The sequence below is a fragment of the Plecotus auritus genome (assembly GCF_963455305.1).
Source record: "Plecotus auritus genome assembly, chromosome: 10".
Taxonomy (NCBI): Eukaryota; Metazoa; Chordata; class Mammalia; order Chiroptera; family Vespertilionidae; genus Plecotus; species Plecotus auritus.
This window is the reverse complement of record NC_137785.1, coordinates 48,874,776-48,892,718: the sequence shown is the minus strand read 5'-3', so window position 1 is coordinate 48,892,718 and position 17,943 is coordinate 48,874,776. Positions and strand designations below refer to the sequence as shown.

Here is a 17,943-nt window from a genome sequence, read left to right as displayed (position 1 = left end):
GAGCCACACCAGCCAGGGCTGACCACACCCTTCTTGATGCTCCCTTTTCTGTCTTGAGACCCACTCTTTCTCGGCCAACAGACATATGAAAAGATGCTTAACATCACTAACTATCAGGAAGGTGCAAATTAAAAACACAATGAAATATCATCTCATACCTGTCAGAAAGGCCATTATCAAAAAGACAACAATAAAAAGTGTTGGGGAAGATGTGGAGAAAAGGGAACCCCCGTGCACTGTTGTTGGTGGGAATATAAATTGACACAGCCACTATGGAAAAGAGCATGGAGGTTCCTCAAAAAATTAAAACTAGAACTACCACATGACCCTGCAATTCCACTTCTCAGTTTATCCAAAGAAAACAAAGACACCCATTTGAAAATACATATGCACCCCTATGTTCATGCAGCATTATTTGCAATAGCCATAATACAGAAGCAACCCACATATCCATGGAAAGATGAATGGATAAAGAAGATGTGGTACATGTATACAATGGAATATTAGTCAGCAATAAAAAAGAACAAAATCTTGCCATTTGCAACAACATGCAAGGACCCTGAGGCTAGTGTGCTAAGTGAAATAAGTCAGAGAAAGACAAATACCACGTTATTTCACTTACATGTGAAATCTAAAAAACCAGACAAACAAACCAGAAGAACAACTCATAGATACAGAGAATGAACTGATGGCTGCCTCAGGGGCGGGCGGTGGGGAAAGGAATGAAAAGGGTGAAGGGGACTAGGAGGTACAAACTTCCAGTTATCTGTATGTATAGAAAGCCAGCAACCAGAACACCTTAAGGACCAGAACCACCGGTCGCTATGACGCCCACTGCGGCCAGCAAACCGGCCAGATCAGGGGGCGGGGCTGGCAACCAACCTCCTGCAGCCCCTCCCCCTGCCCAGCCCCACCCCAGATCGGCCCCCCTACCCCATCAGGAGCAGGGCAGCCAGCCAACCACCTGTGGCCCCTCCCCCCAGCCGCCCCACCCCTGATGGGCCCCCACCACCCTGATGGGTCGCAGCCCCTCCCCCCAGCCAGCTCTGCCCCCTGATTGGTGCCCCCCACTCCAATCAGGGGCAGGGCCAGCCAGCCAACCACTCATGGCCCCTCCCCCAGGCTGCTGGCCCCTATTGGCCCCACCCTGAGGGGCAGGGCCATGGGCCCATGGGGATGGTGGGGGCTGATGGGGGTGGGTCCAGCCCACTACCTACAGCCCCTCTCCAGGGCAGGCCCCACCCCTGATCAGCCCCCACCACCCCCACTGGCCCTCGGCACCTCCCCCCAGCCAGCTCCACCCCCAATTGGGCCCCCCCACACCAATCGGGGGTGGGGCTGGCTGGCCAACCTCCTGCAGTCTCCTCCTCCTGACAGCCCCGGTCCCTATCTGCCCCTATTGGGGCCAGGCCAGACGGACCCCCCCCCCCCATGCATGAATTCGTGCACTGGGCCTCTAGTAAATAAATAATGAAGTATGAGGATGTAATGTACAGCACAAGGAAAATAGTCAATATTGTCATCATAACTTTGTACGGTGACAGATGGTTACCAGCCTTATCATGGTGATCACATTATAAGGAATATAAATGTCGAATCACTGTTGTACACCTGAGACTAATATAATATAGTATGTCAACTATACTTTAATTTTTTTAAATTGCAGTGTCCCATTTGGATCCCTGGCCAGCACCACACATACACACATGTACACAAACATGCATGTGTGTACATACACACAGGAACTTGCATACTCACATGTGCATACACACACATGCGCGCGCACACACAGCTACCACTGCCCATTCCCAGCTCAGAGAACCTCTTCTTTCCTAGATCATATCGAGTGAGAACCGCAAGAACACCAAGTACGTGCTGAGAGGAGAGGCGGCTGACAAGGTCTTCCGGGTCAATGAGGTCACGGGGGACGTGTTTGCCTTTGAGAGGCTAGACAGGGAGAAGACGTCCCAGTACCACCTCACTGCCCTCATAGTGGACAAGAACACCAACAAGGAGCTGGAGCCCCCTTCCAACTTCGTCATCAAAGTTTACGATGTGAATGACAACTGGCCTGTGTTCACTCACCAGTTTTTCAACGCATCTGTGTCCGAGATGTCAGCTGCGGGTATGTGCTCAGTCTGTCCCTCTCTCCTATTCCTCCCCATCCCCAGCCTGAAGGCACCTTTCCATCAACAACTTCAATGCCTGAGGCTAGGATTCAGTGAGTTTAGGGCAGTAATTGTAATGACCCTAGCCATAGACTGAGCCCTGATCCTGATCATGGACTGAGCCTTCACCATCAGAGGCACACATGTCTGATTACTTTTCAGAGCAAACCCCACCCACTCTCTGACCCTGAGGACTGACACAAGAGCATAGCTTTTGTGCATGAATAATGCCAGCTCTGCCACCAAGGCGAGATGAGTCCTCTCTGGGATCCATGCAGGAGCAGAGGGGGGAGGACTGGGGCCCTCACCTCAAGGTGTGTCACCAGCCTGGACCATAGGCCTCCAGAGATTGCTATTCATACAGTTGCACCCTAAGCTCCCAGGAGGTGCCTGAAAAAAGTTCACTCCCCCCACCCCTTAGTCCGGGGCCCTGGCCAAGGCCCTGGGACCAGACCTTCCTATTAAGTAGGGAGAGCCTGGTATTCAAGGGGTAAAGAGCTGTAACCCCCACCCCTGCGGGGGCCTCTTCCCACTCCTGTTTCACCTCCCAGGGCAGGAAAGAAGCATCCCCTCACTCTCCTAGGTTTCTCCTCATGACCCCAACCATGTGCCCCTTCCTCACTTCCCCCGTAAGCGGAAGCCACCTGCTCTCTCTGCCCCCTTCCAGGCCGATCAGGCTGGGCCTCCCCTGCTGCCAGCACTTTGCCCCCAAGCAGGCTCCTCAGGAAATAAAGCAGCCTTTTCGCCCTGGGGCCCTGGGGCCCTGAGGGAGGTGGGTTCAGGGGACACCCATCTGGGAACAGGGTGGGGGATGGCAGTCACAAGGCTGCAACCCCTGTATTCTCGCTCCACAGGGACCTCCGTCTTCCAACTGACAGCAGTGGATGCAGATGACCCCACCGTGGCAGAGCACACCACCGTCATGTACCACATCCTGAAAGGAGACGAATATTTTGGCATTTCTAACTCTGGTCTGTGAGACTGACCCTCCTGTGGCTCTGGGGGGGGGGGGGGCACGGATATTCCAAGTGTGGGTACTGAGGGAAGCCCAATCTGGCAGGGGTCACCGACCACTGAGCACACTGTGCTAAGGAGGTGGTTGGTATCCCATGTTAAGACAAGGTGGCTGGTGAGGGCAGAAGGAAGCAGACAGGTGCCCCAAGACATGGACTCCAGTCCCGGGAACAAAATCGGGACCCAAGCGTGGACACCGGAGGCAGGAGTGGAAGCTGGTTACAGCTCTGGGTGCAGGTTCAGACAGACCTGGCTCCCAGGCCCAGCTCTCCCACTCGCCTTCTCTAAAGACCTCAGGGAAGGCCACTTACCTCTGCAAGCCCTGGTTCCCACACCCCAAAATGGGATGCTTCTATTCATCCTGCATGGTAGCTGTGAAGTTTGAATTTGATATAATGTATAGAGAGCGCATGGCCCATTGTAATTATACACTCAGTGTGGCTTTAAGAACTGTAAGGACTGCCTGGCCAGTTGCTCAGTGGTTAGAACCGAAGGGTTGTGGGTTTGATTCCCGGTCAAGGGCACGTACCTTGGTTGCAGGTTTCCCAACCCCAGTAGGGGTGCGTGCGGGAGGCAGCCAATCGATGTGTCTCTCTCCTGTTGATGTTTCTCTCTCTCTCTCCCCTCAACTCCCTCCCTTCCACTCTCTCTGGAAATCAATGTAAAATATATCCTCGGGTGAGGATTTATTTTAAAAAAAAACAAAACTGTAAGGACTGAATCTTCGGAGCAAGATAGGCCTAAAGGGATGGCAAATACACAGCAGACACACCACACCCCGTGGGGCGCCACGGTGGGCACACTGATCCATCACAGCCCTCCTCCACGCTGAGCCTAGAGGGGGCCTCACGCTCTTTCTCAGCACAGTGCTCCCGGCAGCTAAGGCTAATATGGGACCAAACTGTTTGGGCAGCTCTGGCCTCGAGGTGCAGGGGTGGAGGCAGGGGTGGTTGGCCCGTGTCCCTCCGCCCTGGCTGCACACTAGAATGACCTGGGCGCTCTACAGTCAGTTGCCCTCTGGAGAAGGCCTGGGCACCAGCATCTTCTCCAAGATCCCCAGGTAACATGGCTCCTGCTGGGACCCTTTCTGCAGGACTCGTCTTCACAAAAGTCAACAACCTGGACCGAGAAACGCAGGCCCGGTACGAGATCGTGGTGGAAGCCCAAGATGCCCAGGGCCTCCGCGGGGACTCAGGCACGACCACCGTGCTGATCACGCTGGAGGACATCAACGACAACTTCCCCGTCTTCACCCAGAGTGAGCCCCTCCCCTGGGACCCGGGCAGGGCAGGGGGCAGGGGGCGGGATGCTCCAGACTCGGTGACCTGGGGCTCGACCCCTCACCCCACCCCAAGGTGGGCCTAGGGCTCAGGGAAGTCACTTGGGCGAAGAGAGGGGCCCTGCTCCCCATCCCTGCACACATTCCCAAGGCTGTCCTACTGCCCCTGACTCCGAACACTGAGCCCAGCCACAGACGGATTCTCCCCAAAAACGTCTGACAAGAGCTTTTCACATGCCCTGGCGGGGAGGGGTGTTGTTTGAGGAGGAAGGTGATGGCTCTTCACATGAACCCTCTAATACTGAGGCAAAGTCAGAGGCTCGGCCTCCCCAAGGACAGGCCAGTGTTCCTGAAGTGGCCTCGTTGTGCATGGCTTAAGCTCCCGGAAAGTGGGACTTGTCTCCTTGTCTCTCTTGTCAATGCATAACTCCCCTAGCAAAGTGCCTGGCATACAGTAGGTGCTTAATAACTAGTTGGATGGGTGAATGGATGGATAGAGGAGAACTATTTTGCCTTGAGACTGAAAATTCCAGTGGCATTATTATTATTAACTAGAGGCCCAGTGCAAGGATTTGTGCACTGGTGGGGTCCCTTGGCCTGGCCTGCGGGGATCAATCGGGCTGAAACTGGCTCTCTGACATCCCCTGAGGGGTCCCAGATTGCGAGAGGGCGCAGGCCAGGCCGAGGGACCCCACTGGTGCACCATCGGGGCCAGGGAGGGACCACAGGAGGGCTTCAGGGCATGTCCGACCCATCTCACCCAGTCCCAATTGGCTGGACCCCAGCAGCAAGCTAACCTACTGGTTGGAGCGCCTGCCCCCTGATGGTCAGTGCTCATCATAATGACTGGTCAAAGGGTCAAACGAATGGTCAGACACTTAGCATATTAGGCTTTAGTTATGTGGGATTATTATTATCTTCCCATGCCCATTTCCCACATCAGAATGTATTAGGGCAGTGGTCGGCAAACTGCAGCTCTGTTGACTAATGAGTTTGCCAACCCCTGTATTAGGGTAATAGGAGGGACAATTGCCTTGTGGATCTCATTAACCCAATGCCCTATTTGCATCAGCCAACTACGTCTTTACGGTGCCTGAAGACATCCGTGTGGGCAGCCCCCTGGGCTCTCTGTTTGTTGAGGACCCAGATGAACCCCAGCACCGGATGACCAAGTACAGCATCGTGCAGGGAGAGTTCAGGGACACCTTCACCATCCAGACGGACCCCGCCCACAACGAGGGCATCATCAAGCCCACAAAGGTTTGCAGACCGGGGGAGATGGGGACAGATGTGGGGTTGGGGGCTCCCAGCATCCCCAGAACTCGCCCAGGGCGGCTACCAGGTCAGAGGCCATCAGAGATGCACTCTGGGTCAGCTTGGGACGGTGTAGTGAGGAGAGAAGGATCGGTGCCTTAGGCTGGGTTATGCCTACAGCAGACCGTGAGGCAAGGATTTGGTGTAAACAGCTTACTTGGGAGGTGATCCAGGAAGCCCCAGGAGCAGTGATACGAGAAAAGGAGGAAGATGAGTCGGCTTCTGGAGGGGTGAGTAGGAGAGGACTAAGCAGGCAAGGGCAGGAGAAGATTCTTGAGCAAAAACATAAGAAAAGACTCGTCCTTAAGGAGTGTGGCTAGAACCACTAGTCTTTGATCCCCTCGAGAGCAGGACTGGGGCTGGTCCCTGTGTGTCCCCAGTATTGGGAACAAGGCCAGGCATAGAGCCAGGCTTGAGGGTGGAGCAAGGAAGCAGCTGAGATGCGATGGGGGGCAGCTGCAGACAGCCAGCCCCAGCCACTCTTGATGGCCTTGGAAATATCACTTCTCCAGGCCTCAAGCCCCTCATCTGTAAAATGGGTATCATCCCAGAACTACCTCGCAGGACTGCTGGCAAGATCACACCCCACATGCTTGGCTCTGAACAGGGGCTCACCACCCTCTTCCCTCCCACAGCCCCTGGACTACGAACGCATCCAGCAATACAGCTTCACCATCGAGGCCACGGACCCGACCATCAACCTCCGCTACTCAAGCAGCGTCTCCTCCAAAAACAAGGCCCGTGTCACCATCCATGTCACAGACGTGGACGAGCCCCCCGTCTTCCAGAAGCCCTTCTACCACTTCCAGCTGCAGGAGAACCTGAAGAAACCTCTCATCGGCTCGGTGCTGGCCGTGGACCCCGACGCCGCGCGGAGGAGCATTGGGTAAGGAGGGGGTGAGGAAGGGGGTGGTCATGACAATGCCGGCCCGGAGGTCCTTCCGGCTGCTGGCCTGAGCCCAGACCCAAAGGAAAAACCTCCCGGCACGTACGTGGGAAACGGCAGACACAGGACTAGCAGCCACGCTCTCCCACTGGCCCGCGTGGCCATCTCTTCTACCCTCCGGGAACGTGTCCTGCCTGAGCACCACCTCGCACAGCCCTGGCCACCGGGGCGGCTCAGCCTTGAAGGGCCTGTTCTTTGGACCCTGGCTCCCCCAGGCCCCATCGAGGGAGACCTGGCGGTCAAGAGGGCAACCAACTAGACAACATATGTAAACCCTCTCCACTCAACATGCTTTATTAAATCTGTCTTCCCAAAACACAAGAGGGGAAAGGGCTCATTTCACAGAGAAATGACACAAAGATGGATAAAGAAACATCAGTAGCCCCCACTCCCAGGTAACGCCTGTTCACCAAACTCGCATTTAATGTGGTCCTATCACGCCTTTCTTCACGGCAAACGGTGAGATACGTTAATGGCAGATTTGCTGTTTGCTTGTCCGGTTTGGGGTTTTTTATTGTTTTAATTTTTTTTTTTTATCCTACCACTCCCATTTCATCACTATTTGTTCTTCTGTCTCAACTAGACTCCTCTCTTCTACCCTCTGGGGCAAAAGATATAGTTCTAACTCATACTTTCTAGAGCCACTTAACATTTGATAGTGAATATGAATTGATTCCAACCTCAATGTTATTCCAGAGGATTAACCGATTGTACCAGCACCATAGAAGTAACTCCTCGTTTTCTGACCCTTTATATTTATATACTAGATTCCTGTCTGTATCCGAATCTATTTCCCAATCCTCTATTCTAGCTATTCCCTGGCAAAGCCATTCTGTTTTATGGTAGCATCTTTACACTGAAACTTGGTGTAAGCTTATAGAAGGTAAGCCCCTCCCTCCCTGCTTTTTACTTTACATACTTTTTATGCACTCTAAAACAGTCTTTCTTGTGAATTTTTAAATTCTTTACCCAGTTTTTTAAAACACATCGGAATTCTAATGATGTTTACATATCAATGTCGGGGGAGTTAATGTCTCTGTGTTATCGTCGTCTTCTTTTTTTAAATATATTTTATTGGCTTTTTACAGAGAGGAAGGGATAGGGATAGAGAGTTAGAAACATCAATGAGAGAGAAACATCGATCAGCTGCCTCCTGCACACTTCCTACTGGGGATGTGCCCGCAACCAAGGTACATGCCCTTGACCGTAATCGAACCTGGGACCTTTCAGTCCGCAGGCCGACGCTCTATCCACTGAGCCACACGGGTCAGGGATATTGTCGTCTTCTTAAGGACAAACGTGTCCCTCCCTTCTGGCCACATCTCCTATGTTCTGGGGCTACTGCTTTCATGGCCATTCTACTCTAAATAGTCTGTGATGATCACTTTTCTTCTTCATTGACCCAAGGGTTAATTTAAGATTGATTTTCTTTTCACTTACTAGTGGTAGGGTATTTTGTATTTCTGCTTTAACTTGTGATGTAATATAATTGTATCTGTGTTCATTTTTTTCCTTGAAGCTTTTGCTTTATGTATTTTAACGTTTCTAATAGTTGATAACTATTTTACCTTCACTACAACTTGTAACTTTTATCTAATGACCTTACCCAGTTTGTTCTGCTTAAACATTTTGCCTTCAACTCCACATTGCCTGATGTTAAGTTTGCCGGTCCTGTGCTCATGTTATTCGTGTCTGCCTGATAGAAATTTTCCAAATCTGACTTTTAACTTTTCTAGGTCATTTGGCATTAAGTTGTCTGTCAAAAATACAATGTAGTTGACTTTGCTTTTTCATATAAACTGGGATGCTTTGTGTTTAACCTATTTATATTTTTCATCATAAATGACATGTTTAATTTTATTTTTTTTCTTGTTTTACATTTCCCATTTCTCAAACTTAATGGGTTTTTCTTTTTCCCCATATATTTTTTCTCTAAGATATTTTGGTACAGTACATTCATTTTTACTTTTATCAGTGAAATTTACTCCATCTGTAAAATTATAAATGTTTCCCAGGACCTATATTTTCTAGTTAAAAATCTCTCTCTCTCTCTCTCTCTCTCTCTCTCTCTCTCACACACACACACACACACACACACACACAATACCATTGCTTTTTTATGTATAATAATAAACCAATAGTTTCATTTTAATTCCTCCCAAGTTTTTGCTTTATATTGAGACATTTTTCAATTAGATGAAGTTTTCAAAAAAAAATTTGTTTCAGAAACTTTCTTTGTGGATGATAGCTAACATTCCTGATTTCTTGCATGTTTACAAATACCAGCTTTTTTGCCTTCTTATGTTCATAACATCTAGATGTACTTGTCTAATACTCAGATTTTAGACACTTCACTCCAAAATTACTATCAATGTGTTCTAGCATTTAATTTATGGGGACCTCCTGGAGTAAATCTGGTTTCTCTTTATAAAAATGCTTTTTGTTTCCCCTGACTGGACTCTTCAGTTTCTTCGTATAGACTTGAAATTCAAGTGTGTCATCAGGATATACCTACATACTGATCTCCTTTTAAAACCATGCCTAATATCAATGGCCTCTTTTAATCTGTAGATTCAGGCCTTTCTTCAGATCAAGAAGGTTTTCTTTCATTATATCTTTTGTTATTTCTTCTGTTCCATTTGCTCTGGAACTTTCTTCGGTAGTAACAAATAATTATAATTATAGTTTTCCTCTCTCTTTTCACCTTTTCATACCTTTGTTTATGATTTCTGGAAGAACTGTTCAGTTTTACTTCACAAATTTAATTTTCTTTTACTCACTTCTTACCTCTTACAGCTCCTTTTTTTTTTTTTCTTCCTGGATCTTGCCAACTATCTTTTCATTCATCACAAACACAATCCCCGCTATAGTGCAGTGGATTAAAGTGCCACCTGCCTCAGCTCTGAGAGCACTACTGATGGAGTCTCAGGCACCACCCTCACATCAGAGATGACAACATCGCTAAGATCAGAGGGATCACCTCGCTTCTCTGGACCCCTCTGGGTGGTAGGGTGCAATGGGCAGTGAGAAGAGGATGGAGGAGGATGCAAGGAACAGACCCTGAAGGGCCTTGTCTGTCGTACTAGGGATGTGAACTCAGCAAAGAGCAATAGAAAGCCATGAGTCTCTCTCCCCCGGGCAGATACTTCATCCGCAGGACCAGCGACAAGGGCCAGTTCTTCCAAATAAACAAGCAGGGGAATATTTACAATGAGAAAGAAGTAGACAGAGAAGTCACTCCCTGGTATAACCTGACTGTGGAGGCCAAGGAACTGGATTCTAGAGGTGAGTAACCCCATCTGCCAGGGTATTGGGGCTTTTCTCCTTTCCTTCGTTCGTTCACAATTGGCATCATCTGTCACGGTGGGTCTCTGGAGGTATGCTAAGCTCCTACTGAAGCACCACTTGGCTGGGATGCTAGACAGCCTTCATCCCCAAGTGTGGATGGACCAGCAGCATCCATATCCCCTGAGACCTTGTTATAAGGGCCAAGTGCCAGGCCCCAACACCAGACTGAATCGGAATCTCATGCACAGTACGGTTTATGAAGCACTGTCCCCGTGACAAGAATCACCTAGGGCACCTCTTAACAGAGGTTTTCAGACCCCTCCCTGGAGGTTCAGGACCAGTGAGCCAGAAACGGGACAGGAAATATGCATCGGACAAGTGCCACGTGATTCTTATCACAGATTTTGGAAAAGGCTGTTTGGGGCTCTTTATGTCCCAGTTAGGGGGTGAATTCAAAATCTGCAGCAGGTTTAACTCCAAAATGGTTAGGTTCTCCAGAAATTAGTGTAACCATTGCCAAAGGGAAAGGCAAGTGTTGGGAGTTTTGCACCCTTTGCCTCTATGAGAAAATCGCCACCGCCCTGCAGAAGAAAGATTAACATTCCCGCCTCACCCAGGAGACCACCCCCGGAGAGGGGGTGAAAGCGGGACTTGGCCAAGGCCCCCCCAGTGCTACCCACATCCCCAATATGACAGCCAGGCCGACTGTGATGGACTCCTGTGTTTTTCAGATCCATCTTTAGCCCTTTCTTCCCCCTATTTACAGTCATACACTTTTTAAACTTTGAAAGTAACTTAAATTTTAAAAGTTATTTGTTGTTTCTTTTAAAATATGGAAAATACAAGCTAGGAGAAGAAAATGATCCCCCCATAATCCTACCATACAGAGACAACTACTGTTCGCACTTTTCTGTGATCCTTTTTCTATACATATTTTTACAGAAGTAAGTTTATAATATTTGTATAAAATCGTATCCTGCATTTTTACTTAACCTTATTTCAGAACCATTTTCTCATGGGTCTAACCATCGTTTTTTAAATTACATTTTTAAAATGTAATTTACATGGACATTATAAATGGCCACATATTTCATTCTTTTAAAGTGGTATAATTTATTGACCCAATCTCACTTACATTGTTTACCTTTTAAATCATTTTGTAATTAAGTAATTTAATTTAATAAATTATACTTGATTAAATTAATTTAATTACTTAATTAAATCCTTAGATTAGTTTGGTGATTACTTAACTCAATTTTACTAAAACCTTTTTAAATTCACTGAGATTACCTTTTCATTCTTACAAGTAACTCTTTAGTAAGCATCCTTGTGCATGAAGCTTGACCCCCGACCTCTTCCGCTCATTTCATCCAGAATACCCTCCCTGGCCTCTCTTCCACAGCCCCCTCTTCCTGGGACAAGGGCACCCCTGCAGGAGTCCCCTCCACGCATCAGCTGAGCCCATTGCAGTGACAAGTCCTTTCCCCCTGCAGGGAACCCCACGGGCAAGGAATCCATTGTACAGGTCCACATCGAAGTTTTGGATGTGAACGACAACCCCCCAAAGTTTGCCAAGCCCTACGAGCCCACAGTGTGTGAGAATGCTGAGCAGGGCACGGTGAGTCTGGCTCAGGTGGGAGGACAAGGCGGTGCCCACCTGGGGCAGGCTTCAGAGCAGCACCTCCCACCCACAGTCATTTGCTTAATGTGACCTGCACAACAGCCTTGAGGAAAGGTGACATTATCCCTACTTTATAGGTGGAGAAACTGAGGCTCGGAGAAAACACGGAGACTGGCGGGGTGGGGGCTGGTACAAAGAGTATGTTTGTGGAGGTCATTTAAGTCAGTGTTGCAGGTGGGAGGCAGCCACCGTCAGTTCTAAACCCAAAGTCTCCATCACCGAACTCCAGACAAGCCCAACACCGTCACTGACCACCCCCATCTTCCACACTCCAGCTGGTGGTGCAAATCTTGGCAATAGACGAGGACATAACGCCAAAAGATGTGAAGTTCAAATTCTCCCTGAACACCAAGGACAGCAACTTCACCCTCACGGATAATCACGGTACGTCCACATGAACGTAGTTAGCCTGGCTCTTAGGGGGGTCAGGAGTGAGGTTATTTGAGTATCGAAGCGCCAGGGTTAAGGCTCAAGCCAACAAACTGGGGGCAAGGCCTCACTGGGGTTTCCATTTGATGGCATATTTTGTACAACTTCTGCCAAATACCTCATTGGCCTATACAATGGTCAGAGGTGCCCTGGCCAAACTGTCAAGTCCGCATAGCCTGCCATTCCCCGTAAGAGACTAGGCATACAGAATAGATATGGGGTGCAGACAGTCAGTTCGGTTCCCAAACTAGCCAAGGGATTCCTTCTCACACGCAATCTCTGAGCTCAGCATAATTACAAATTACTCTATGACATGGAACTTTGAGGTCTCTTCCAAAAAGTCAAAACTGGAAATGTGGAATTCAAAACGCCAAGGAATCAGAAAACTTGGTCTTAATTCAATTATAATAACTACTTACCGCCAGGGGCCTGGGACAGGATCTGGTCCGCCAATCACAGACCCGAGAGTCCTATGATGTCAGTAGTAGCCAATCAGAGCTTCCAATGAGTAAGCGCTCAGGAGTGGGATCATGCTGAGTTGATTGCACTCCAGTCACTGGTAGACAGGTTTCTGTAGCTTCAGCAGCTTCCTCAGAAAACAAATAAAAAGTAAAAGTCCCCCTTAAATCTAACTAGAGCAATCAATCACCCAGCATGGGGTGGAATTCCTGCCTGTCCCTGATTGGCAAAACTGTGGTTGGTGAGGATCCCTGTATAGAAACAGCCACCGCAAGGTCAGGATAAGGAAGGTCGGGAAAAGGGGTCTCTGAGAGTGGGGCAGACCCAGAGGATCGGCCACAGCCTCCTGGGGGACAGGGAAGGTGGCCATGACGTGTTGACAGTCAATGACAGACCACTCAGCGTTCAGCTGTCTTTAGTAGTAACTAAGTGTCAAAAATACCCATCATCCCATCCCAAGGTCCACCTCAGTCTCACCTCAGAGAGGTCTGCAAGGGGGTAGAAAGCTTAAGTGCTACCCCAAAGAACCCCCATGTGCAGCCAGGAGGCAAGCTTGTTGGTCTTGGATTCACTGAGCGTGAATGTCCTGCTATAACATTAAATGGGTATAATGAGAAAGCACTCATTTCTCCCATAGTGTCAATGGCCATATTGTTTACTCTCAAGTATAATTAATAGACAAGGCTACTTAATAATGAAATGAACTGGCTTTCATTTGAAATCTAAAATATGGCCTCCTTTGCTTTCGGCTGGCTTGCTGAGTGAGCCAACCCTACACAGCCGTCAAATATCCCCTCCAAATCCTGTACCCTCCCTGACCATCAATATCATGACCTCCCAGGAAGCCTACAAAAGGCGGATTGTCTGGCCTCTGCCCAAAGCCACTGAGTCAGAAATGTGGGAGGGGGATAGGGACGCAAGGAAAGGAGGTGGCTGGGAAGGGGTGAGGTCTGAAAGCCTGCAGGTTTAAAACGCTCCCTGAGGAGTTCTTCACAGGAAACCATTGATTGGAGCTGGGAGGGAAAGTCAAATTTGGGCCAAAGCATAGTCCCAGGTCCAGCCTGCACCAGACATTCTCAATCCCATATGTAATCATTCCCTCAGCATGCCCAGGAGCGTAAGCATTGTTTTTAGTCTCTAACCAATTTGCAGGGATAACAGAAAGAGTCTCAGAAGTTATCCCGATCTAAAAGACTTTTTAAAACTTTACTTCCCCGCTTATTATTTGTCAAAGCTTAAAACAATACATTCATTAATTGAGCTGAAAGAGAGTCACCTATCATTAGAGTGGAGTTAGGGAGGAAGGGATCAGGCATTATCAGTTGCTCACAGAAACAGAAAACAGGGATTTTACATTCTGGCCAAGCCATTCTTATAAGATAAGTCAAAGGAGCTGCCCAAAATACCTCCCCTCTGGAAGAACAAAAGGCTGAAACGTAAGGCAGGGGACGCAAAGAACACAGAGGCACCCCAGGTGGCACACGGGCGGGCACAATCCAGGAGGAGACAAGCTACACTGTCCGTGTGGACAAGGGGACAGGCACTCCAGGCAGCACAGCCTGACTCTGAGGCCCTGGTGCTTCCAGATAACACGGCCAACATCACAGTCAAGTACGGGCAGTTTGACCGGGAGCATACCAAGATCCACCACCTGCCGGTGCTCATCTCGGACAACGGGAGGCCGAGCCTCACAGGCACTAGCACGCTGACTGTGACCGTGTGCAAGTGCAACGAGCATGGCGAGGCCACCTTCTGTAACGGGAAACTCTACCAGGGGTACAACATCATCCCGGTGCTGGTAGCCATCTTCCTCTGCATCCTCACCATCACAGGTCAGTGCCCGGAGGCGGGAGGGGACACGGAGGGGGCTGCTCCGAGGGAGGGAGAGGCCAGGGATCCAGGACAATCCTGCCTCCAGCCCACAGGATAGCCCTGAGCCAGTCCCCACCCTGAGCCCCAGTGAGGTAGGACTGTCAACTTCACCTCCCTGGGTGCCTAAGGATGGGGGGTGAGGAGGACAGGGCTCAAAGACCTTCCCCCACTTCAAAATTCTTTCTATATGACATTCAAAGTATTGTGTGCCAGGCACCATTCTTGGCATTTATTTACGTGAAAACTGTTTTTGAAAACAGAGGATCCAGTTCATCTTTTGGAAAGAAATGCAAAGTTTAAAAACTTGTCGTTTTGATTCTCTCCAGGAGCTTTCTTTCCGTTTAGAGGCTTCCTCCTGCCTCGATATCACCTTTTCCTGGTTAGAAGCATTTCAGGCCTTGCCTTAGTTTGGGTTTCCCAGGAAGCAGAACCTAGGATTGGGGTGCAAGTGGTTTATTTGGGAGGCGTTTCCAGGAACCCCAGAAGGAAGAGGGGATGCAAATGGGAGACAACCAACAGATCCATGTTGCGCTTTCACAATGATATTTCTCTCGGTCTCTCTCTCTCTTAAATCAATTTTTTAAAAAAGAAAGAAAAAGAATCTGTTTAAAAAAAAATAAAGTGACAGAGGATTTGCCACAGTGGTATGAGGAGGGAGGAAATGAGGATGCAGGCAGATGAGGCTGACGCTGGAGGAGAGAATGAGCTTGAGGGAAGCCCGCTGGGTACCTCTCCCTTCCCACCCCTACCAGCGCCTCTGACAGCCAGGCGGGACCACATGGGGGCAGGGTGGGGCGGTGGACCCACCAGGTGTCTGAACCCAAGCAAACCTGTGTGGGGCCAGGGTACCCCTGGGAAGTTGCAGGAATTCCCAGGGACGGGGAGGGCGCAGGGGAGGGCTGGGCCAGCCAGCGGCTGATTCCCTCTGACCCACGGCTCTCCCGCGGCCAGTGATCACAGTGCTCCTCTTCCTGCGGCGGCGGCTCCGGAAGCAGGGCCGTCCCCACGGCAAGAGCGTGCCCGAGATCCACGAGCAGCTGGTCTCCTACGACGAGGAGGGCGGCGGCGAGATGGACACCACCAGCTACGACGTGTCGGTGCTCAATTCGGTGCGCCACGGCGGGACCAAGCCTCCGCGCGCCACGCGGGACGTGCGGCCATCGGTGTACGCGAAGGTGCAGAAGCCACCGCGGCACCTGCCGCCCCCCAGGCCCGGGGAGCTCGGGGACATGGCCGCTGTGATCGAGGTGAAGAAGGACGAGGCGGACCACGACAGCAGCGGCCTGCCCTATGACACGCTGCACCTGTTCGACTACGAGGGCGCCGAGTCCATCGCCGAGTCCCTCAGCTCCCTGGGCACCGGCTCGTCCGACTCCGACATCGACTACGACTTCCTCAACGACTGGGGGCCCAGATTCAAGATGCTGGCAGAGCTGTACAGCACGGACTCCACGGAGGAGCTGCTGTATTAGGGGCCGGGGCCGCTGGGCCTGGGGACCCAAACCATTGCGGCTCCAGCCAGCTGGACACCAGGCCTGACCTGGAATTACAGCACGCACCCCCCAGCCCAGCAGCCCTTCTTTGTGGGTCCCAGAGACCTCACCACCCTGGGTAGCAAACACTAGGTCCCTGAAATGTCCAGGAACCTATTTCAGCAGTGGCTACCCCCAGAATGCTGGAAAATCCAAGCTGGTGGTCTGTCTGGGCTTGGACCTCCACATAACCCTGTCACGAGGACCACAAGTCCAATGCAGAGACTTTTTCTCTGGCTCCTCAAAGAGCTGATGTTCAACTACCAGAGACAGGTCTTCCCCTACGGTCTCTAACCCCCCCCCCCCCCCCCCCCGTGAGGCTGGGGAGGCCCTAGTGCCCGTCTCCCTGGAGGCAAAGGGCAGGACAGAATGACCTGTGGGTGACACTCCCCACAGCCCAGTCCCAAGGGAGCCCAGGACTATCCATGCTGCCTGCCATGCTTCAACTTCCTCACACCCTCCCCAGACCCCTCCCACTCCGAGGCCCCTCTCCCCAGACCCCTCCCACTCCGAGGCCCCTCTCCCCAGACCCCTCCCACTCCGAGGCCCCTCTCCCCAGACCCCTCCCACTCCGAGGCCCCTCTCCCCAGACCCCTCCCACTCCGAGGCCCCTCTCCAGGCCTGTGAAGAGGGAGGAAGGGGCCCTTGGCAGCTATCAACTTGGGTCCTCAGGGGCCCTCATCCGCCTGCCACACCAGTTACGTACTGCACTGAGCGCTGAGCTGCAGCCTACGTCAGGGAAGTGGCTTGCTGAACCATGAAGCAACTGTGAATGCATCCTGGAGGGACACTGAAGATCACGTGTGACAGACCAGAGGGTGAGGGCCACCCTCCAGAGAGGGCCTGGAGGAGCGTGACCCCAATTTGAGACTCACTGACACGCCTCTAGTTTTGCCTGGGAAGTGGGAACAGATGTGCCCAGAGCAGAACACCTCTTCCCATCTCTGCCTCGCCTGGTCGTTCATTCCTGCTGTCCCTTCTCTCTCTTCTCTCTCTCTCTCTCTCTCTCTCTCTCTCCTCATCTCTGGACTCAGAGGCACTCAAGATATGATCCACAGCAATTGGCAACTCTGGCCAATGTCCAAACCCAACTATGACTGCACAACGGAGCCAAGCCATTTGCCTTCACACCTCGTTGTTGCCGCATCTCAGGGAACCCCAGCAGGGCCCTGTCCTTCAGGCACACCCTGCGGAAGGCAAGGCCCCCGTCCCACCCAAGCCCCATAGTCCTCTGTGCATCTCCCCCTTTCAGCCACATGGGGAACGTCCCAGCACAAACACCCCTGGGAGAAGTGGAATCACTCAAAGGGAGGGGCAGGGATGGAAGCAAACCAGCTCACCCTTGGCCATGACTAAGGTCCCCACTCTGAAGGCCCCTTACATATCAGGGGGTTGTAGATAACACTGACTTTATTTTTAACCAATAACTATTTTTTATAACTACTTAATTTTTTACTAATAATACTTATATATGTCTAGGTCTCACAAACATATAAGATTTTTTGCATAATAAGGTTGCTATTTAGATTAACAATTTTAATCCAGGTGTTTTAGTTGAATAAACAAATTCCTGTAACCTTCTATTTCCTATCATTGTCATAATTGCTCTAGGGATATTGACTATATATTGACCACACTGGTGCATGAAATGTACTGTATTTTTTTATATACCTAAATAAAGATCTTAAAATTCTTCCATTTCTAGAGCTGAGAGAGTGGGCTATTTTTATGTATTTTTTATTAATTTCAGAGAAGAAGAGAGAGGGAGAAAGAGATAGAAACATCAATGACAAGAAAGAAACATTGATCGGCTGCCTCCTGCACACACCCCCACTGGGTATCGAGCCCTCAACTTGGGCATGTGCCCTGAACAGGAATCAAACCATGACCTCCTGGTTCATAGGTCAATGCTCAACCACTGAGCCACATGGGTCGGGCAACAATTATTCTTGAATTGTCTA

At 50.4% G+C, this 17,943-nt stretch overlaps 1 protein-coding gene across 1 annotated transcript in view; it reads left to right on the top strand.

Moving 5' to 3' along the window:
- Positions 1 to 17,683, top strand: part of CDH5 (cadherin 5) — a 35,465-nt gene extending 17,782 nt beyond the window's left edge. Inside the window, exons 3-12 of the mRNA XM_080643972.1 lie at positions 1,837 to 2,125; positions 3,023 to 3,139; positions 4,276 to 4,440; positions 5,534 to 5,721; positions 6,411 to 6,661; positions 9,864 to 10,006; positions 11,503 to 11,627; positions 11,966 to 12,074; positions 14,165 to 14,410; positions 15,402 to 17,683. Of these exons, the coding sequence (XP_080500098.1) occupies positions 1,837 to 2,125; positions 3,023 to 3,139; positions 4,276 to 4,440; positions 5,534 to 5,721; positions 6,411 to 6,661; positions 9,864 to 10,006; positions 11,503 to 11,627; positions 11,966 to 12,074; positions 14,165 to 14,410; positions 15,402 to 15,922 (2,154 nt within the window). The 3' untranslated portion in view covers positions 15,923 to 17,683. The remainder of the gene's footprint in view (positions 1 to 1,836; positions 2,126 to 3,022; positions 3,140 to 4,275; positions 4,441 to 5,533; positions 5,722 to 6,410; positions 6,662 to 9,863; positions 10,007 to 11,502; positions 11,628 to 11,965; positions 12,075 to 14,164; positions 14,411 to 15,401) is intronic.
- The last annotated feature ends 260 nt before the right edge of the window (positions 17,684 to 17,943 follow it).